The sequence below is a fragment of the Manis javanica genome, chromosome 6, assembly GCF_040802235.1.
Source record: "Manis javanica isolate MJ-LG chromosome 6, MJ_LKY, whole genome shotgun sequence".
Lineage (NCBI taxonomy): Eukaryota > Metazoa > Chordata > Mammalia > Pholidota > Manidae > Manis > Manis javanica.
The window spans coordinates 142,739,349-142,762,456 of NC_133161.1; the positions used below are offsets into that span (position 1 = coordinate 142,739,349).

The window sequence follows — 23,108 nt, forward strand, 5'->3', positions numbered from 1 at the left end:
TGACAAGCAGGCAGGAAGTGGAACCTGCTCACAGACACCTGTGCCTTGTGGTTGGCGGTGAGGAGGGAGGAGACAGAGCTGAAAAGGGAGACTCGAGACATAACAGTGCAGTTTTGAGGGCACAGCTTCAGCTAGTGTTAGTTCTGGGACAATGTGTAAAACTAACGCTAATAACAGATGGATGCGACCTGACAAAGTGAGGAATCCCAGGGTTATTTGACGGTTGAGAGGCAGGAAGCGTCCAGGTCTACCCATGGGAGACACAGCACAGCCAGCAGGCCACCCAGCTCTGGGAGCCCCCAGGACCAGGCCTGCCAGGCCACAGCGCAGGGAGCAGAGCCGAGGGCCGGCACTCTTGGCGAGAGCCGATTCCTTCCAGCACCTTCTCCTTGCTGTTTATCGCAGGGGGAAAAGCCACAATTATGCTGTCACCCTGGAACCGAGTAGGAAGGGAGTCTGTTCCTAAGTGCTGCTCTATTGTGAGGCCAGTAGGCAGGGCTGATGTTATATTAACCAGAACGCTTCTGGGTCAGTTAGTAAATAACTGCTTCCCTGAGACCCCGGAGTGGCTCCTCCTAAAGACCCCCATTGGCCCAGCCCCTTCCCCAGGAACTCCCCACAATCCAGAAACTAACAAGTTAATGCCAGGCCCAGCAGAGTGGCCCTCAGGACCCAGCACCCTCCACACAGGTCTGTTCTGATTGGTCAGGGCCATTCCTGCAGTCAAATATTTTGAATACAGCCCCTGCTGATAGACCACAGGCAACCTGAGAAGCCAGCGCTGGGGGTGGGGGCACCTGGCCAAAGTTGAGGACTCCGGAGACCTACCTCCCAGTCTTGTTCCTTTCTACAGAGCTAAGAGCAGCAGCTACCCTTACCTCAGAAAGCTTTTGCCAAGTTGTAGTTTCTCAGCATCCTTAGACGCAGCCATCTGCCCCTGGAGAGGAGCTAGCCACCACAGGAGTGAGGAAAAAAACAGCCTAACCCAACTCCGCGCGCTCAGGCTACCTAACCTCCCTCCCCGGCAGGAAAGCCTTAGGCTGCCTGATTCCGGCCCTGCCCCCTCCCCTGCCTTGGGGCCCAGGACAATCTCAGATCAATGCTTCCTCCAAATCAAACGGCCTGGGTTCCACTGCAGAAACAAAGCCCCAGGCCAGGCAGCTGGGAAAACAATTTAGGAGGCACAGCAGTTATCTGTTCACAGAGGGACTGGTTGGAGGTGGGGGTGCACATGCACACACATGCACACACACACGCACATGCACACACACTACTGATGCCAATGAAAGCAACAGCTGAGCAGCCTCTGGGAGACCTGGATTAGACTGCAGTCCCAATGGGTTTGGGTAACATCTTTGCCCCTATGAGTCAGGCTATTTATTAGCTGGCAGATTTGCTGTGCTTTTAGCTGACACTGTTTGTCTAGAAATCCTGCCTAGCCAGTACCTGGCCTGCTGGATTATGCACGGTTCCACCCTGAGAAATGTATCCTGTTCTGTCACAAACTCCCTGGTTACCAGGCATGCTGCAGAGATGACAATGCATCGCCCAGACCCCCTTTTTGTGTAGCAATCACCCCAAAATACAGCCTCATAAAGCCCCAACAGGTAAACAGCTTCCTTACGCGTTTGTTATCGGCAGGGCTGTGGTAGAACTGGGCGATCACAGCCTCACTGCTGTTTCCCACGCCAAAGTTGAATTTCTCCGAAATTCTCTGGAATGACTTTCCATAGTCGTAAGACACGTACACCTGGAATATGGAGGAAAGAGCAAAGAGGTGTTGAGAAATGTGGCAGGAAGCTCTCTCTCCCTGCCTCCACTTTTGAGTGCCGCACCCTGGATCCTGCACGAGGGTCCCAACAGATCCCTGATATCATGAAATTACAGATGAGAGAAGATAAAAGCAGGGCACCTCTGTGTCTGTCCCCAAGCACGTGGAGGCAAGAAGCATGGGACACAGCCACCACTGCCTCCATGGAACACACAGGCCTCTTTTCTGAGGCCAAGGCAAGTCCCCGGAGGGCAGACAAACGGATGCAAACAGTGATAACCTCCTTACCATGGCTGGGTTAAGTGTTTAACAAATCATATGCAGAGGCAGAGAGAATGTGGTTGTCCCAGGGGAAGGGATTGGGAATTTGTTTTGCCATCTGTTGAAATGTCCCCAAAATGTAATCTAATTCTTCATCCTTCTGCTGGGAAGTTCTGTTCCAACAGCATTCCAGAAGATAGACAAAGAGCCCAAGAGATGAAAAAGAGAGAGTGCCAAGTGATTAACGAATCGCAGAGGTTAAATATCTGGGCACCAGAGCCCCCTAGCCAGGACTCGTGTTTTCTGATTCCACGGTAGGCAGAGTCTTAGGATGTGAGAACGGTGGCCAGATCCACTGTATTTATTATTGGCTCCCCAGGAGGCGCAGGAATAAATGTAAGAACAACTCTCATTCCCTGAGTGTTTGCTTGCTGCCAGATACTATATAGCACCCTCTTCACATGAATGAGCTCAGAGAGCTCTCACCACCACCCTGCATGGGAAATGCAGTTATTAAAATCACTTTATATAAAGATACCGTAGCAGGGGCTCACCGGACAAGGTACCTACCAAAATACCAGAGAAAGGAAGGTGCAGCATGAGGCTCCCACCCAGGCGGCCTGTCTTCAAAGCCTGAAATCTCAAAGCCGTTGCTGAAGGTAACGGCTGGTGGAACGGATGTTGTCAGAGAATTTGTACCTAGACTTTACTACCCATGCAACAGGGAATTCACATAGTCAGTGGATTAAAATTTAATATAATCAGTGGGTTATTCAGGGATAGGTGAATATTGATTGACTGTACTTAGTTTTAGGTATTGGGGTAAACATGACAGAAAATAATGACAGGTGAATTCCAAGCCTGGGATCACGGACTAATCCCAGAAAGTGTATTGCCTCCATTGTGCACTGACTGAACAGCAAATGTTTGAAGGGTTTTACGAGAGCCCCTGGGGGCTGTGCTAAGCATGCCACATAAAAGACATGGCCTTTAGACACAACGCAAACATACAAATGTTTGTAAACAATGCAGCCTGTAAACAATGAAGGACACAGGGTATGTCAAAGGGAACCAAGAGCGCACCTGGGTCATTAATATTTATTAGATGTCAAGGAGAGAAGAGCACAACAGGGCCTCTGCCTCTATGTGGGTCACAGTGAAAGAAACCCTATTACGAATGCCGCTCTGACACAGTGTGTATCCCCGACTACCAAACACCTGTAAGAAGCTGCCACGAAAGCAGCCTCCGAAATACCGCAGGCTGAGAGTTTACAGAGCATGTGAGTGGGTAACAAGGCAAAGGGGCACTTTCCTGCTTCCATTCTCCAAGCCGAGAATAGGCACTGAGGGGTCCATTAGGATCATAAGTCACATGCAGCAAACTAAAGGCTTCCCAAAGAGGGAACTCGAGCCCCTTCCAGCTCCAGCGTCACCTCCTCACAGGCACAAAGGTGATCAGCAGTTCACCTGAGGGTAGCATTTGCCAGCATACAATTCCTTTTTGTATACATTCTCCCTTTTCATCTTTAAAAACTGTGAGTGGGTCTCACCTCTGCCTCCCTCACTGTGCCTGAAACATAGCAGGTGCTCAGTAAAGATTTCTGGAATGAATAAATACCACTATAAATTACAGTGAATGAAAGTGCTCCTCAAATGATTAAGAGAGAGTGAAATGAAAGAATCAGGAAGTGGCTGAGTAAGGATTTCCATTTAAGAGATAAAAAAAAAAATACTAAGACTCAGAGAAGCAAATGAACAGCCCAAGGCCAAACCATCGCAGGTTCCTCCAAGCCCAGCTGCCTTCCATTCTGGCAGCTTAACCTTCTAGGAGAATGTTCTCTTCCGCGACGTAGGTTCTCTGTTCAAGAGGAAGATCTCATGCCGAACCCAGAGGCCAGGCAGTGGGAGACGTGCCGGACAGGAGGGGAAACCCTGACCTTAACAAAACACAGAGCCTTCCAAGGCTCTCAGCCACATCGCCGTCACTTCTCACTCAGCGGCACCACCTCACTGCCAAACAGCTCTTTCCAGAATTCTTACCTGTAAACAGAACCCATCTCTCTGGGTCTTGGACTTAATAGAAGTTAAGAGTAAGTCTGCCAGGGCCCATCCCATGCCCGAAGGCTCTTGTAATTCCTCACCATCCTCCCTTCTCTTCTCCGGATTGAACAATTCCAAAATGGTATTTTTATCCCATTCTCATAATTCTTCCTTTCATTTGATTAACCTTGACCCCAAGCTCCAGAGGACAAAGACCAAGCTCAAGACTGCACAGCTATCCACTTTCCTCCACAACGAAGAGCCCAGAAAAGAGATCCAAAGGCCTCTACCAGCATGCAGACACCGCCCAGACCGCCAGCCTCGCGGCCTCTGCACTGCCCCCCACTGGTACTCCGGTTCGGACTGTCTTCGCCTCACCGAGGCGCTGGGTCACGGCCCCTCTGCCCGCGATGACCGCCAGGTGAGTTTGGGCAGGCATCCCGTGCATGCTCGTCTCATACTCCTGCAGTTTGTTTTCTACCCAGACACAAGTTTCTGCACTAATTCATCCTCTAACCTTTTGATGACACCACCCACTAAAGATCAAATGGAAGGAGTTACTAAACCGCCACAAGTTGCTGATTAGATTGTTGTCTTACCTATAAAAGATGGTGCTTCCAAGTGAATGGTCTTAACTTCTTTCTCCTATACTTCAAAGCCATACATTAGCAGTGAGGAGGAGGAAGATGGGGAGAAGGGGGAGAGGAGAAGGGAAAGGGACAGGGGCGGGAGGGAGGAGGGCAAGAAAGGATAAGTGTGCAGAACACATCTCCGTATCTGGTGCTGTTCTAAGTACTTCACCCCAGCGCCTCTCAAACTGTGATACGCCTACAAATCACCCTGTAGGACGCAGGTCAACATGCAGACTCTAATTCAGGATGTCTTGAATGGGACCCAATATTCTGCATTTCTAACAGTTCCCAGAAAATACCCCTGGCTGCTGATCCCCAGACCACGCTTCAGGGAGCCAGGTTTTACAAGTACTACTCCACTGACAGATGAGAAGACTGGAGAAGGTGAAATGACCTTGCTCAAGGTCAGGCAGCTAACGAATGACAGAGCCAGGATTCAAACCCAGGCATTCTGGTTTCAGAGCCAGGGCTCAGCCAGACACCAGCTCCCTCGGGCTACCAAGCTCTACACAGTTGGCAAGTACGGACCCTGCCACCAGGTCAGTCCCGAGGGGCACTGATCATACTATCACACCACTCTCGGTACCGGGGCAGCGAGTCCTACTAGTCCAGACACCTTCCCTGGCTGATTTTAACCTTCTGGTGGGTGATATCTGGACAACTCTTCGGCCACTTATGTTGTACCTGAATACATCATAAAATATGTCAGGAGAGGACAGAAACAAAGAGGTGGGAGGGGTCCTGATAAACACCACCTATCATTTCCTCACATCTACCAGCCAGCCTTATCCCAGAAAAACACGGGTCCTACAGGAGCCGTTCTTCATGGAGTCAGACTTGCCTCAAGTTCATCAGGGACATTCTTCATTTTTCCTGTTCAAGAGCAAACCTTCTGGGATTCCAGCTTCCAGACCCATCCCTTTTTTACATACTGAATATGTATGACCTGGCTACTGTCCACTCTCACACAGTTCCTTATTTGTCCAGGTTCTCCCCCTCCTGGACTGCTGATGGGGCCCTATGAACCATGCTTCCAGCCTTCTTTAAAGAACATTCGGATTGTTACTATTCCCAAGCCACCAGCTCCTGCCTCCGAGTACTAATTTATTTTTGCATTAACTTTTCACATCAGAACATCTCAATTTCATCTGCCAACTCTTTAATGGAGCTTGTATACAGATGGGGGAAGTTCTGCCATCCCTATTTATCTCTGACCATTAAGTTTCCTTTTCCATTTAATCGTATCATATATTTCATTCCAGAAGAGTTTATCACGTCAAATGTTCAACGGGTTCTGAGTAAGATACACTTAAATATTTAGACAGAGCGAGAACTGGGTTTGGGTGGACTGGCAATACGGAGTTTTTCTGGTTTGCCCAGGACTGTGGAAGGTCCCAGGATTGGGACTTTCAGTGCTAAAGCCCAGGTGACTGGTCGCCCTAGCAATGCTACATCCTTACACCCAGTAAGTGACTGGGTCTTAATTCTCACTAGCCCCTCCTCCCACAGATATGCTGCGTGACCTCAGGCAAGTCACTTAATGTCCCTAGACTCCTGTTTGTCCAGTAAATCATAAAATAATGGTTAAGGTCTTTTACCTACCTTGCAAAAAATACTATCTGGACAAAGGCTTTTTTAATGCATGAACATTCTAAGGAGGAGTTCTCAACAGTCAGGCTAGACCTGTCTCCTGTGCTACAAGGGACACATAGGGGCAGGGACTGCGCTGAATATGTACTCAGGTGCCCAAGGCATACATAAGCTGCCCTGCATGCTTGCAAAACCTGATGGCATTTATAAATGGGCCAAAGTCACTGCATCAAACCAGTCTCGCCCTGCTCCAGAGCACTGCACCCAGAGTGGCTGCCAGGTGCCACCCCCCACGGCCCAGCAAAGCCTCTCCCATGCCCTCCCATTCGATGCTGGGCCTCCCTCCGGTAACCGACCTCGGAGCACACCCAACCCAGAGAGTGCCTACACAGGGTAGGACCTCACGGAGACCAACTTGACACTCCAGAATTACAAGTGTGTTCTTAAGGCTGATGTGACAGTGCCAGCAAAGAGTGATCAAAACTCCACATGTGTTTTTCTGTCCACATCAGACCTTTGTCACCACATCAGACCCTGACTCAAGGCAGGGCTGTTTCTCTTCCCCAGAAGGCAGAATCTGGAGCTGGGACCCTAGACTTGGGACCCAAGGGCCAGCTCTGGCCCTCATATATATCTTACCTGATGTTTGCACAACTATACATTAGCTACCAACATGTAAGACTCAGCAGTTTTCACATAAAAATCCAGACCTCTGAGCTTCTCTCGGAAATCTGATCTGGTAACACAGCCCCTGCATGGCAACCAGAGCTGAGAGCCGGTAACAAGAGTCCCTCAGAGGCACTTCCTCTCTGGTTCGCCACCGTCTCTTCCTGGGCTCTCTGGGATGCCAACCTGAGTAACAGCCACCACATTCACATTAAGATGCAGGTGAATGCTTCTTGAAACTGTGCCTCTATCAAAAGTGGGAAAATGACATACTGTCCCACAGGCCACACACTCCCAGAAGTATGAGGGCACCCATTCTTCCCTGTGGAGGTATAAAGAGTGTTGTAAATGTGGGGGCAGCTTCCCCCACCCATCACCCACCGGCCTTTTCTAGGCCTTTGAGTCTGTAGCCCTTGATCTCATGTTTTCAAAGCACCTAACCTATTTAACATTGTGAAAGTCAACTGGGGAAAGAAGGAATATGAGCGAATCAGATTCAACAACTCACCTGACTGGAACGGATTACAGGAAAGAACAGTTAAGATCACACCAGGCTCTGCAGTGGACAGGTGGCTCTGCCCGAGAATGCCCTCCTGGCACTGTGTTGATCAGATACAATGATCCAGATCGCACACACCCTATCATTTCACTAAAGTCATCACGCACCGCATGGCTCTCTGCAATGCAGACCACCACTTGGCATTCGGCAAATAAGGCATATATGTTATTTTCCAGATTCTCCTCCCCGTTCTGTAATTCATCCCATCCATTCTCCAATTACCTTCTTTCCCCCCTGACTTGATGACCCCAGTAGATCCCAAAAGGCCATGCTGGTGGCACAGACGCATGCTCAGCACCACATTAATACTTACATCACTGCTCCTGGGCCTCGCCAGCGCCAGGCTGTCTCGGGCTAAGGCCACGATAACATTGCTTTTCTCTCCGGCCCAGTGTACCACCATTTGATTGTGGGAATCATTCAAACTGACCTGAAAGAGATCAAACCAATGCAGAATTAGTACCCATGGTGAGCGACAGTCACACATCCAAAAGCAAGACCCTCCTCCTTTGTCACTTGGAAATAACTAAGATTCTTAGATCTGGAGCACTGAGTGAGGTGACCTATTTTTCCTCCTATGCAGACTTCACCAGACACAATTTTCTGCAAAATAAACACTAATTTCCTGCTATTTTGGATATAACTGGATGGCAAAAAAATCTTCCCAGGTTCTCAATGGCATAGCCCATTCCTCTGCTGGTCTCTGTCCTTGGTGAAATCGTTCTCTGGTGACTCCCATCCTTCCTCCATGCGTGGGACCTGCACTCCTAAGGTTTGCAACCAGAGTACTGGAGCATCTTACTCGGTCCCAGAAAGCGCACAGGCCAGACACACGCTTTCAAATTCTGTTCAACCAGAACTCTCTGGCTGACAGGTGACATTCTTCGTCCTTAGCTTTGGTAAACAAGGAGGAACAAGAGAAAAACATCCCAGGGCACTTTTATCTAGTTAGATGTCAAGTATCCCAAGTAAGAAAATAGTTTCCAGGACTCCACAGAAACAACCTTTGGATCAATGCTATTAGTAGTTCCCAGACTTCTGGATTTTGTAAACGGGTAAAGTGAAAATAAATTAGGATTGGTTGGCTCCTTCCTTACCTAGGTTGGGTAAGGACATTAACAAAAACAGCCTGTGTGTCAGACCTTGACTCCTTCCTCATCTTCTTGCCCAGACTGCCCACACTGGGGTGTGGCCCCACGACTGAGTCCCAGCCTGTGGGACCCACGAGGTGGTCCGTGCGGCCAGCCCCAGTCCCCCACAGCCTGTTTTCTTTCCGACCTGCAGGCTGCATTCAGGCAGGACTCCAGGGTCTCAGAGGACAGCAGAACCGGAGACAGAAGGAGCCCACATCCCCGAGGAACCAGCCCTCAGCTAATCAGGGACACTCATCCTGAACTCCTCATAATTGGGAGTTATATTTACACCACTGAGCTTCTGAGGTTCATCTGTTATGTAGCAGCCCTCCCAAGCAATACAGCCACCAAGCTATCATCAAGGTCACTTTGAAAACAAAGGATATTTTAGCACCACAAACCAAGGAAGGATATAATCTCGGAATAAAGAACAGTTATTTTAGAACTAACCCCATTATTGTTATTTTTCCTATTTCACCAGTCACTGATGGGCAGTTCAAGGGCTGGCTTCTCAGAACACCTGAGCTAACATTTCACCCGCTCTTTGTGAAGAGAAACCAATGGCCATACTAACAAAATCTCTGAGAACCGGTGTTCACATTTGGGGTCAGGACAAAGGCCCGCAAGACTAGGAGCATGAGCTCTCTCTCTCTCTCTTGCTGAGCAATGCCTGGGAGAAGCCTATTCCACAGGCCTCTCCAACCTCAGCCGTCTCATGCCCATGAAGAAGGAAACAAAGCTTCTGGGCTCTGAGCAGCCTCTGCACAGACCAGCCTGCACACCTCACCAGTCCCCACCCTCACCTCCTGCACGGATGCGAGTACAAGCCTGAGCTGCCCTGCCCTCTGAGCGGTCTCCCTACTAAGGCCCTACAGCAGAAACCCCCCCTCCCTACAGCTCCTGTCTCCCCTTCAGGCCACCCCTACCAACTAGCTTTCCCCACCCACCCCTTGAGGCGCTCTCAGATGTCATTAGAGAGAAAGGGAAACACCTGTGCCACAAACTTGGCAGACAGAATGACAAAGGAGCTAACTCCTAACTACTCGGCTTCAGGTCTTAAGCACCTGTGTCTAATTTGATCCAGGATCCAACCTCTTTTGGAAAACATTTGAAACGAGACCTCTTTATGAAGAAAAAGACTCTTGACATTTTTCAGGAAAATAACTTTCCAGAATGTTCCTTCTCATTCCCAGAGAGATAAGTCCAGGCAAGCATCAACAGAGAGGTGTAAATAAAATAAAATAAAATAATAAAATAAAACAAAATAAATAAATAATAATAATTTAACCCGAATGCTACAAAGAGAAAGCAGCTAAGGAAATGCCACAAGCCAGGATGCCTTTCTCGCCCTTTCCCTTCCAGCTCCCGCCTCCGGGAAGAATCTGGAAGCATCTGTGGAGCAGAAGCCCACCAGCACAAGTGCCCTGGGAATTCAGGCTAAAGGTCTTCTCCCCTCCAAACATATCAGTACCCTCAGAACCAGAAGGGAATAAGCAGAGAAGTTATCCAAACATCAGTAAAGGATTCAGAACCTAGGAGAATCACTCAAGTTCGTCAGGGATCTGGGATGAAAGAGCCCACCTGGGCAACCTCAAACAGAGACACCGCTCTTACGAGGTTGCAAAGCCTTCAGAGATCGGACTGGGAACAAGGTCTGAACACAACTTGCAGAAGTCTTTCTAGCCTAAGGACGCGAGATTTATGAGGCCCCAGCCGGTCCTCAGAGGGGTGAAGGGTGAGAGCAGCCCAAAGGAGGAGCAGGGAGCACTCAAGGGCTTTTTCACAAAGGAAGCCTAAGGCATGGCGGTGAAACACCTTAAAAAAAAAAAAAAGACTTGATAAATGAGACAATTAATTGGAGCTGTAAAAGCAGCAGGGAGGGAGGCCCAAAGCCTCATCTCAGAAAGCAGAGAAAAACTGCAAGCCCCAGAAATCTCTACACACAGAAACTGCATCACAAACATCTAACAGCCTCTGGGAGGTGCTTCAGGCCTCCGTTAGGCTCACAGCACGATGTTCAGGGTCAAGGTGATGCCCCCAGGGGGCACCTGGTCCGGGGTCCCAAACCTGGCTGACAGAATCACCAAAGACCTACCAATTCAGATGGCTGATGGGAGTCCAGGGATCAGGATTTTGCAAAGACCCACCCAGGTGTCTGTAATGCAGCTTATAAGGGGAGTGATGAATCTAGTCCGCTCCCCTTCCCAGCAGGACTCGCAACTTAAATGATAGTGGCTAGAAGATTCGCTCTTCTGGGGGGTTGTCTTTGGGTATTTTGGGGTAGTTGTTAACATTCCACGGTCTACTGATAAATGCTACAATGTGGACAAACCTCAAAAACACAATGTTATTGGAAGAAGCCAGACCAAAAAGTCACATATTGTGTGAAATATCCAGAATAAGTAAATCCATAAATAGAGAGGACACTGGTGCTTGCCAGGGGCTGGGAGGGTGGAGAAGGTGACAGGCGGTAACTATTTAAGGGGCAGGGGGTTTTATTTTGGAGTGATGAAAGCAGTGGAACTAGACAGGGGGGCAGGTTGCACAACATTGTGAATGTACGAAATGCCACTGAATTGTTCACCTTAAAATGGTTAATTTCATGTTACGTGAATTTCCTCTCCATTTTTAAAAAGCTTGTATCTATGACCTGTCAAGAACATTTACACATCTCAAGCTCTGATGCAATACCTGGAGCTCCCACTCTTGAAAGGTGCTTCTTTAATCTCATCTCGATCCATCATATACGCTACCAAAATATGCAGCTAGAATGAGTCATGGAGGAGGCAGGCTGAGGAGTGAGTGGGTCTCTAGCCAAAGCCATCCTTCAAAGTGCTGTCAGCAGCATCTGCAGAGCCAGAGCATCCGTGCAGGCCTGGTCGCTGGTCCCCAGCTGGAGAAATGGCCACAGGCTGGGGCCAGCATCCACTGAGCTTGCAGCAATCACCAGACCCACACTGATGCCCCTCGGCCCACGCCACCCCACACGTGGTCTCCCAGCACCCCCAACAGACCCAAGCATTCCAAAGAGGTTAAATGGCTTGCCTTGTTATTCAGTGTGGGGAAGATTCTGCTGCCACCCCAGCCCTGGGTGTGGGGTTGTTACAAAGAGACGGGAGGACAAATAAATGGCTTCCCATAGATAGGTAGGTGCTCACTGCTCCTGCGTGCACCTACCGGCCACATAGGAACCGAGGCCTACTAGGTGTTAGGCACCCTTTGAGGCTCTTTAACCATTTCTTACCTGCTGAGAGTAGACAAAGAATTTCCTGGGGGAAATTAGTGTTGCAAGTTTGACCAGTAAGTACGAAATTTACAATAAAACCACCAAGATCTGTATAATCATGAAGGCTTATTCAGGAGGACAAGCCCTTAATGGAATGAGTCACATATTGTCTCCATTTCTTCTGCCCTCACCTCTTTCAAATTGGTCAAACCCAAAGATCAGGATGTCCCAGACACCCACAGCCTGTAGTCCTCACGGTTCCTACAGAGCCTCTTTCCAGAACACAGTCCAGACAAATAAGGCAGTCTAGTTCATTTCAGGGCCTCACTAGCAATGAAATATAAAGAGGCATTTTTTAAAATTCTACAATGAAGGATAAAACAAATATCCTGTCGTTCAACTGCCAGGACAGAGGCAGCTGCTAAATCCCCTGAACTACAGGACGGCCCTAAGGAAACCAAAGACAGACTTCTGAGGTCCAAGAATAACAAGGTTTTCTCAAACCTCCCATTTGCATGACCTAATTGCTAGGTATGTAAATGGCCCCTCTGTGTCCCCTTGCAGGGCTGTGTTTTCACTGTATTTAGTAAGCTCATTACCCTCCCTGGACTCTCCACACCTCAGAAGGGGAGCCAAGATCTAGTTTACGAGCCCCCTGCAGAGAGCCCCTGTTCATGGAAGGGCAGCTCACTCACCTGACCTTTGTGTCATCGTTGGCTCAGGACGCTTCACCCCCAGAGCTCATCAACTACTCTGCTGATAAATGCAGGCTGCCCATTTTACAGATGGGAAGACAAAGGGAGAATAACCCTGCACTAAAACACAGCATAGCTCTATAATTTCCTTAACTGGAGTCAGGAGCTCTCTTTAGAAGAGACAGAAGGACAGACAGAGAGACAGATGCTTTTTCCTTTCTCTTTACCAAAAGGGTGATAATCACATTTCCACTGACAGTAACAGTTCAGACAGACTTACTTTTATTTGATTAATATTTGGAAGGCAGACTCTGTCCACCACTCACCTCTACGTACCACTCCTTCCTGGTGAACCCCACTTTGCCATTTAGCAAAAAGCATGCTTTGCTATTGTGGGAGGGCTCCCATTAAAAGGAACCCATGAAAAATCTGTCATGAAAAGAATTACCCTGAATTTATCAGTTGGTAGGAAAGGAAAAGAAAATATCAGGGCCAGAAGGAATGTCAGAGAACTTCTGCGCCAACACCCAGACTTTGTAGATACGGCTGAGCCCACAGAGAGAGTGAGAGGTAGTGTTCCAAACTGCCTTAGAACTCAGGGCCCCAGAGCAGGGCGTCCAGGTGCAGAGAGCTCAGCAAGCCCCCCAGCAAGCCCCCTTCACCAGTGCTAACTGGCTGCGGAGCTTCTGAGCCAGGGCCCTCCTTACATGAGAATGTACCTGTGAACCCAAAGTCATTTCTACGAGCGCTTCCGGATGGTTCAGGACATCCACCTTCCCTGACCCTCCTCTTGGGCTTTGCAGCTTCACCATAAATATCTCTCTGCTTTGTTCGTTCAAAAACATTTACTGAGCACTTACTAGATACCAAACATCATGCTAGGTGTTAGGGAAACAGCAGGCTTCTGGGAGTGGGGGGGGCGGGCACATAACCTCGTGCTGGGGAAAGAGTGGCACTATGCCCTACAGTGGGCAGCACAGGGTGCAGCGGGAGGAGTTAGGGAACAGGGGATGAAAGAGAGATATGGGGGAACAACAGTCAAAACCAGCAACAGGGAGGGACTCGTTCGAAGAAAATCGGCACAGCCAGGAAAGCCAAGGGAGGGCGGGATTACCCGAGGTCACTAGGTTTTCAAGGACAGTAAGAGTTCACAGTGGGCTCCCAGCTGACAGCCAAGCTTTCAGTGGAATATTTACAAGAGGCGAATGTGCCACAGTAAACTGGAGAGAACTCAGAGGCATGGGTTTGAGTCCTGGCCTCTACGATTTACTAGTTGCACAGCTTTGGGTCAGCATGGGACTCTTAGAAGGACCAAACGAGATGTGGCCCACAATATATTTCATAAACCTCAAAATGCTAAAACATGCTTTCCTTTTGTCACAGGTGCATTCTTTGTACCAAAGTAAGCCATTCTTCACAAAATGGCTCCATATAAAAAATCAACAGGAGCATCACCAAGGCTGCAACCCTGAGGCCTAAAAGCGAACGACTGACATACATGAAACGATGAAACACGCACAGCTGAGCCAAGCAGCACGCTCACTCCCGGCCCTGCGGGGCACGCCAGCATCTTCCTCACCCCACGGCTGAGCTCAGAACCCGGGCAAACGAAGCCTCCGGCACACAGGGGGTCCTGACCTCTGGCGCATCCTCGCCCAAAGAGAGAGCAGTTAGACGGTACATCCCAGAACCGAAGGCCTCGGGACCTTGCCCTCCAGCGCACAGTGAGGGACACCAACAGTGAGCCAAGAGCAAGCTGACAACTCAGAAAAACACATGCCCTGCGTCCCCAGGAGGGTCAGGCGCCTGGCGGAGGCCCTGGGACTCTCCTCTGCCAGCTCGACTCCCCAGGTGGAAGTGAGAGCCCTTCCACCTCTGTCCAGCCCCCACATGCACTGCATCTTTCTCTGCAGATTCGAGGCCGTGTTTCTGCAGAAACCCTTCCACCACCCCCAGCGGCGCACCTTGCCAAATTCAGGCAGCCAAGTGCACGTTTAAACGTGGGGTGGTGGCTGTTGTTTTTAACTACTCACTGAGAAAACTTGAGGGAACTAAATATATACAGATGAGCTAAGTCACAGGTATAGAGGCTCATGTTACTCAAATAATTGAGCACAGGTTGAAAACATTTCAAGACTCTCCTGAATATTCCCGGTTTCACATGCCCCTGGCCCACTTGCGCTCTGTCCCCAGGCCCTGCCATCAGCAGGCTGCTCTGCTGGGCTCCATTAGCAGGCCAGAGCGAGACTGTGCAAGTCTTCCCTCCCAGTGCTCCAGGCACACCCACAAGGAGCTGTCTTGCCTCCTTCCCTAATAGAGAAACTGGGTCCTTTACTACTGGGTCTCTACCCCATACACGGCTCATCTCATAGGCACCCACTTGAGTCTCCCAGTGACAATCCCTAAACTACCCTTTCTCCCAAGGTCACTTGTTAACCCAGACCCTCCAAGCTCAATCAGATCACCCCAGCTTTTCCCAATTTCTTCTGGGCACAGAGTTTCCTAAGACTTAAATATTTTGCCATGACACAGTCCAGCCCCACAGCCCACCAAAGTCAAAAAACGGATCTCACCTCAGTACCAACTAACATACAAAAACCCCAATTCAGGACCCGCTCATCGGCTCAAACCTGCAGTGGCTTCATGCAGGAATCTCCCTGGCTATCTTACCTCTTTTGGTCCACAGTTATTTGGGGGAAGAGAATTTCTACTCAACAGGCTCGTCTATTTTTTAAATAAGAGAAGCAATATTACTTACCTTTTTCATTTAGAAAAAATAGTGAGGAGGGAGGGTACTACAGAGCACACGGGCACAAAATGCACATGTACATCTTTTTATTGCCCTTGTCTGCCACTCCGATTGGGGACATAATCACATCAGCCTGCCTTTCTGAGAATTCGTAGCTGTGTTTTTAATCTAATTCAGGGCACTGGAGATAAATCATCCTGAAGGGTCCCGATTTGCCGAGCCAGGAGCCTGCCGCGGCAACTAGCAGAAGCTTGCTAAGGCGAAGGGCCCACGGGAAGGGGGGTTCTAGGCAGTGACGAAGACCACACGCCGGTACTGTTTGCCTTCATGCCAGCCTGCAGGCTTGCAGGGATGAAAGGCAGGCACAACAACACTGAGGTAAGTCATTAAGAGCACAGGAAGCGCAGGGCAGAGGTGGGGAGATGGCGCTGCTGTTAAGGCACTGTTTACACCTTCCTCCGCTCAACAGGCGCACAGGGTCTGCTTGGTACCTCAGCAGAACCCCGTCGAAGTGGGCTGTTTGTGCAAGACCGCATCAAAAGTGAAGCACAGAGGCCAGCCTTCATCGCCAGTCACTGATGGGAAAACGCAACGGTGTAGAAGCAGCCCCTACAGTGAACACTGCCCCCTGCACCCGCCATTGCCACTCACACATTTCTAGCTATGAAATAAAGGCCTCTGTCTCCTGCACCCAGCTTGGTGCTCAGCAGCCACCAAAACCTGGGGTTGAGACCTGCAGCTCTCAATTCCTGCTTTCCCTCCCCAAATGCAGGCCTTTGCTATAACTACAGCTTCGCCTCTGGGTGAAAGGAGAGGATGCCCTGCGAAAAGGAGGGCTCCCCCAATCTGCTGAAGCTATGCTAATACAGTAGCCAGAGGCCACATGGGACCACTTAAGCTTAAATTACAATTGATTAAAATCGAATAATGACAGAAAACAAATTCAACTCTTCAGCTGCATTTCAAGGGCTCCACCACTAATACGGCTAGTAGACACAAGGCACAGCTCAGACACAAACTGCTCCCACCATCACGGGAAGATCTGTCAAGGAGAAGGGCATTAGACCTGTCAGGAGGCCAGTCAGGATACACAGGATCTTCCAGCTCTTGGCTTGTAGCAGTGACATGATCATGGATGTTACCATTATTGACAATGACCCAGTGGAAAACCGAACATTGTAATTGTTTTTAACCCCTCACTATCGCAGTCATGATTGTTATGAAGTCCTTTTCTTACGGGACTCCCCTCAAAACACACAAAGCATTCCTCGTGTTACAGTCAAACACTGAGGGTCTCAGAATCACAGAGGACGAAACCCCAGTCTTGATCAGCAGCCCGTCCTACCTGCTGATTTATAGCTTCATCACCCACTTCAATGCCAGAAGGCTGCCCATGCCACTACTTCCAAGGCCCAAGGTTCACAGGTCGATAAACCAATAAATTAGGTCAAAATTAACTGCGACTCATTTTAAACGAAGGGAAATTGATTTTTGCATTTACGTGGCTGGACTGAATATGCCATGTGCAGATGGATCCTGGCGGACCTAGGGAATGCATGGGAAGGTTCTGTGCTCAAAAAGAAAATGCCGCACCCCTGCAGCCCAGACCTCTTCTGGAGAAACACTAATTCCCAGTCAAACCGAAACATAGCGAGCTCCATTTCCCATCACAACTCAACCTAAATAATAGAGGAGAGGTTAACGTAATACCTTAGTTTTAATATACTTCTATGCAGTCAACTCTCAGCTCTCTGAACTATTGTCAAAAATTCTAAACTCAAAAAAAAAAAAATTCTAAACTCCAAACTGGCTTTTCCCTGAGCGCATTTATGCCAGCCATTTTGCAGAGCAGCTGCTCAAAGAATGCAAACTCATTTTAATATTCACCAAAGAAAAATTGAATTAGGAAGGTAAACACTTTAAAAACAACAACAAAAGACTAAATAAATATATAGCAAAGGCAAATAGGTTATTTCTTGGATGGTCTGTTCTCCAGACTATTAGAATGTTCCTGTGCCTGTCCATTACAGTGGACAGGACAAGGCTGGCTCCATCTATCTCTGGCCCTGGGATTAAACAATGACAATACAAAGTGACTGTCACCTCTAAGGAGGAACAGACCAAAATATGACAATGAAATGTTCCCAAAACATCCGCCTTTTGCTTTGGGATATGAGCTGCTCTTAGTTGCCGGGGGTGCTGGTTGCCTCCTGGATGCCAGGTCTTAAAGCAATTTATTAAGCATACCATTAACTTCATTTTACGGGATATAAAGAAAACATTCTCAAAAAGAACCTGAGTTAACACCAAGATGCATGATCCCTATTTTCTGACATTCTCACAAACCTGGGCTCTATTTCTCTAGTGAACACTGCTTCAGCACCTTTCCAAGTTCCCAAAGGGCTACATAATGCTGTTCTCCTGGCCTGAAGGATCCCCAGAAGCGGAATGAGAATGAGCTTTCTGTCACCTGGCCTGGAGAACAAAGAACAATCCATCTTATACTATGACGCTTCAGGTAACTCCCTTCCTATTGGCAGTCACAATGCCGTAAATATATTTTGGAGCTAGGGTTAAACCTCATTGTTCATGATATCGGGGGCTATGGATAACAGAAAGCCACTGATATTTTAAGTTTTGATGTATATACATATTATAGGTATGCAGAATGTTCCTGAAAGGGTGTACAAAAAGCTGATGACAGTGTTCGCCAACTGGGAAGGGGCACTGGGTGAATGGGAGACAGAAAGTGGGGGGTGGGGGGATTTACTCACTACATACTCTTCTGTACAAATGCTGCTTTGTAAGGTGTATGACCTACTGAAGGCTAAATAAACTGAATGGCTTTTCATTGCATCCTTTTAATTCTCTGACTTCTCACTCCCCACCCTGGCCCCTTTTCCTCCCATACCTTCACCTCTCAAAGCCTCTACCCACTAAGCCCTAAGCCATGCAAGCTATTCATGAACTAAGCGGGGGCCAGAGACTGAGCACAGAACTCATACAGCAAGGAGATGCCAAGTGGTACCAGGAAGTTTTTCAAGGTCACATCCCTTTCCGAGCCAACCCAACAAGCCAAGCAACTCTTCGCAGACGTCGGAGCCAACTTGAAACAGCAAATGCTTTATTGCCTTTTCATCTTTTGGAAGCATACAGGTCAAACATCCTGACTTCAGAATCAACCAGACAATTCTTTCCCAAGCAAGTATATCGTGCAAGATTCTACCCCCAAAGAGATCTAAAGTCAAACAGTATCCACCCCCAAAGGAGGCTCTTTGTCCCAGGGCCTTGTGCTGTAACAGACACTTTATTTTCAGTCTCAAATGAGGACACTGAATACTCGCTGGCCTCTAAAAAGCAGGAATTATGAAGAGAGAGCTCATTGGAAGGAAAATAAACCTCTAAGTTCTCTTAGGCTTTGTGCTCCATTCCAAAGGATTTTTCCCCAAACAACACCATTAGCAATACCATGATAGCCCTAAAAGGGAGGGTTCTGTCCAGCAGAACCCCAGCACTTCTTGCAGAATAACTGCCAAGATAGCACAGGAAAATCAGGGCTCCACTACCTACATCCACGCCACCAAGGGAGCCAACTCACTATCACTCTCCGATGCGAGCTCACCCTGGTCCACTTTATAGATAGCCTTTCTATAACTTGGGCGGGCCTCCTACCCTGCAGGCCTCTCTTCTTCCAGGTGGGCAGCTGGTCCGCACATACGCCTTAGGGCCTCCCCGGTGCAGAGACGGAAATGAGAAAGACTTGCCCCACGAGCAGACAGCAGATGAGACCGTGAAACAAAATTGTATCACAAGGCTGCTGTAACTGAGCTCAAAAGCGCTCTTCCCACTGGAGCCTGGGAAGCCGAGGAGGGATTCCTGAGATGCTGAAAATGAAATAGGGGTTTTGCTGGCAAAGACAGGAGAGGCGTAGACCATTTCAGGCAGAGGAAAAAGCAGCATGAAGGCACAGAGGCATGCAGTGGGCATAAAATCAGCAAGAAATCCCATGTGGCGAGGACTGTGGAATCCCCCTTCTTGGGCCTGATCTTCTGTAGAAGGAGCTCAACTTTTAAACGCTGAACTTGGGCAGAAATGCCCTAATACCTGATAGCAAACTGTTTTCAGCACTATTGGCATAGTTCGTTATTACAAACATGTCCCTGAGGAATCATGGCAGAAAACAGTCTCCCACATTAGAGAACATGAGGATCGACATGGAAAATAACTAGGCCTGGTTCATTGCATGAGGATGGGTTAGCAAAGAGACACAGAACCAACACCGACTGCCGCTCAGGGCTCTTTCTCCAGATGCAGGTTATCTCCCTACAAAAGCCCTTCTTGCTGCTCTCCCTGAAGCTGGTGGCCTCAACATCTCCCCTAGGGTTTCCTCCTCAGGCAGTTTCTGCTTCCAGCCCTAATCTGTGCTGCCAGGCATCCTCTTTACCTCAAAGGTCAGAGGGCAAGAAACTGCAGAGTGTCTGAGCCCACTGACCCTCTATCACCCCATCTCCCACACCCTATCATACAGCCCTCTACCACCCCACTGCAGAACTGCAGCTGGTTTACTGGGTCCATGTTTATTTGTTTCTTTCTTTCTGTCCCATATATTTACATGCCTAGATATGCATCTGCTTTACCTCCTTAAATTGTAGTTTTCTGAAAGCAGGGGTGAAAAATTCCCCACCCCCATCTCTACTTCCTTCACTGCATAAAATCACATTCTGTGCAAACAATATTATGGAAAAACATCACAATTCCTTAGGTTTGAAAGTTAAGTGGGAGGAAACAGTGTAAAGTGAGACTTGGCTTAGGGCTAGAGGTAGAATGGCCATATAACTCCTAGACTGCATCCTGACACTTAGACAGGGAAGGCGGAGCTTCTCATGAGAAGGGACAATTTATAAACCAGGTCTGTCCCAGGGAAAACAGAGGCTAGAAAGGTCAAGCTAAATGGATGTGAGTTACCCCAGAGCTCCAAGAGGGGAATGCCAAGCCCCTTCTGCCACTCTTTCCTATGCTTGCCTTCTGAAGAGGCAGGAAGTTCCTCCTTCTATCTAACTCCAATCCTTAAAGATTCAAATTAATTTCACTTTTAATAACGTCAGGGCAACAGAGAACAATGGCCCAGGAAGGCGGCCTCAGAGAAGTAAAAACACTGCCCTGTGTCTTCACCATTGGTAGGAATTCTCTTTAGGACTGAGGCTGGTATTTCTCTATCCTGAACCAAACTCGGTCTGGATGGCTCAGAAACACAAGCGCCAGGGGGTTGCAGTCACTGTGGTGGGAACACAGTTCACCTTTAACTTGCTGCAAATCCCCAGGAGATCTGACAAACCAGACCCAAGGAAGAGACGGCACCTGCGGGGACATTTTTGCGACCAGGAAGCTCTTCCCTCAGCCAAAACTATAGCTGCAGGGGGCCTGAGCTCTGGAAGGGATTGTCTCCGGCCACCCCCCATTCCCAGGCCCTAAGAGAGCTGACTGGAGCCCCCAGCAGAGCTAGGCCCACCGGGAAGAGTGAATGAACACGGGGCCTCTCTTTCTCCATCCCCCATCCCCAGCCCCCACCAGGATGCTAGTGTCCCTGTTGAGGAGGCAAGGACCTTGCTCACTTCTTTTCAAAAATACAAAAAATAAGTTTTGGATGGGGATGTGGAGGGGAACAGGCTCTGGACCCAAGAGAGAACCCAGAAGCCCATACCCACCAGCTGTTACTGGGCACACGCTCTCACCCAGGGGCTGACAGCAGATGGAAGAAGCCAAATACTCCCACCCCTCACCACCATCCCTGCCCCTTTGCAGCCATAATTTTATTTGAGCAAGGAGTTAAGAAGCATTGTATAAAGAGAGGAGACTATTTGATCAGCCAGTGGCCCCAGAGACAATGCAGACAAAAGCTAAGGAGGAGGCGACCTGGCCCACGTGACCCTGGGTCACTCACTTCACTGTTCCCAGCTTCAGTTTCTTCATCAACAAAATGACACCACATGGTGAGATGGTTTATAAGGGTCTTCCTGGCTCCGAGGGTTGAACTTTAATTTGACTATATTTCCTGGGGGGAAAAAACGGCTCAAGGAAAATCAGTGAAGAGAGGCAGAACTCAGACGGATCTTTTAATTTCTTCTTTGAAAGGGAACATTTTGACCCTAGAAATCGTGCCGTTCACCACCTCCACTGGTCCCACCTTTTCTCCACCGCCCACCTTCTGGTTTTGCTGATATGAGACAATAACACGGTCAGTTTAATTTTGTCAGTGCCGATACTAACCCACAAACTCGGTTCGCTATTCCTAGCAGGAAGTCTGGCCATAAAAGTGAAATTCATATTACCTGTGATCTAATAAACCCGTTGCCTGGTTGGAAAGAAATCATTTACGGAGTAACGATGACCACCAAATTCTTGCAGTCTTTCAAATCCCGGAGGGCCATGAGGGATATTCCTGTCCATCATAAAGTCAGTATTTTGCCAGGGAGAGGAGGATGGAATGGATAGAACGTCACCCCCCAAAATCATCAACAAAATAATATCAGCCTTTACACACACACACACACACACACACGTACGTACGTTTTGCTTTGACTACACCAAGACAGTCAAGCTTTCAGGTCTGCCCACCTCAACTGCGGTTTAAAACGCTAAGTGTGGTCACCCCTTGCCTCTCACTGTTCTGTGCAAGCGCACAGCAACTGCAGGGTGCTCGCCTCCACTGCCGACCGACGATACACTAAAGGAAGCCCGTCTTTTACCCACATGTAAGATGAAGCTGCACCCCTCCTATACCTGACGGAAACTACACCGCTGCCCACACCCTGGGGAAATGTGCACTGCACCCGCGAGTTACCTGGAACACGCTGGCTAAAATCGAAAGGAAGAAGGGAAAGATCAATGCAGTCCAAGTGCCGACGGTTGCACTCCTGTGAGGGGGGTTGGGGGGAAACAAATGCAAGCCGGGAAGTCCCCAGTGGAGTCCGCAACCTGGGAGGCGACTGCAAAGGATGGATGCGGGGGTGAGGAAGTGCGGAGAGAGCAAAGGGCTGGCTGGAGGACAGTGGGTTGCAAACTGCTCACCTGTCCGTACACCTTGATGGGCTCTGGCTGCAGGGCGGCGCTCCGTCTCCTCCGGAGCGGCTTCTCGTCCGCCCCCCGGGGATCCCCGCGCGCCCACAGCCGCAGCTCGCGCGGGTCGCCCCGCACCACGAGGAAGCCCCGGTCCTGGGGCAAGGGCGCGCGGCCGCCGTGCAGCGCCTGCGCCCGAACCTCGCAGAGAGCCCCGAGCGGCAGCAGCGCGACCAGGCTGTATAGGAAGGGGAGTCGCGACTCCCTCCTGCTGCTCCGCGTCGCCATGTTCGGGCGAACGCTGCTGCGGGTGGCGCCGCCGCCAGGAGAGAATGTGCAGCGCGAGGCCAGCAGAGCGGCGGGGCCGGGACCGCGCGCGCCGCTCCCGGGGCTCCAGGTCGCCCGCGCCGCTCGGGGCCGCCGCTGCGCCCGCCGCCGCCGCCGGGTCCCGCTCGGCTGGCGCGGCGCCGTCACGTGTGCACTCGCCGCCGCGTCCCCTCGGCGCACTTTCCCCGCTCGGCGGCCCCGGCGGCGGCTCGGGCCCCGCCCCCGCCGGGGGGTGGGGAAGTGAAGGCAGCGGGCAGCCGCGGGGGTGCGTGCCCTTCGCGGCCGCGGGCGCACCTCGTCCCCAGCCTGGAGCGGTCAGGAGTTGTGGGGGGCTCACTCGGCTTCTCTGGAGTCGGTTGCCTCCTGCGCCGGGCCGGGTCGAGGTCGCCCTAAACCGTGGCCG

The 23,108-nt window shown here is 49.7% G+C and overlaps 1 protein-coding gene across 3 annotated transcripts in view; it reads right to left on the minus strand.

Annotated features, from left to right (window-relative positions):
• The window catches only part of SORL1 (sortilin related receptor 1), a 136,407-nt gene extending 113,565 nt beyond the window's left edge, over positions 1–22,842 (minus strand). For 2 of the 3 annotated variants that reach the window (XM_073239591.1, XM_036992685.2), the window contains exons 1-3: positions 22,391–22,839; positions 7,833–7,949; positions 1,625–1,750 (exon numbers count right to left, since the gene is read on the minus strand). In XM_073239591.1, coding sequence (XP_073095692.1) covers positions 1,625–1,750; positions 7,833–7,949; positions 22,391–22,666 — 519 coding nt within the window. In that variant the 5' untranslated portion in view covers positions 22,667–22,839. Of the gene's footprint in view, positions 1–1,624; positions 1,751–7,832; positions 7,950–22,390 lie in introns of all 3 variants that reach the window. The other variant, XR_005054275.2, reaches the window with a different exon arrangement.
• Positions 22,843–23,108: the final 266 nt, after the last annotated feature.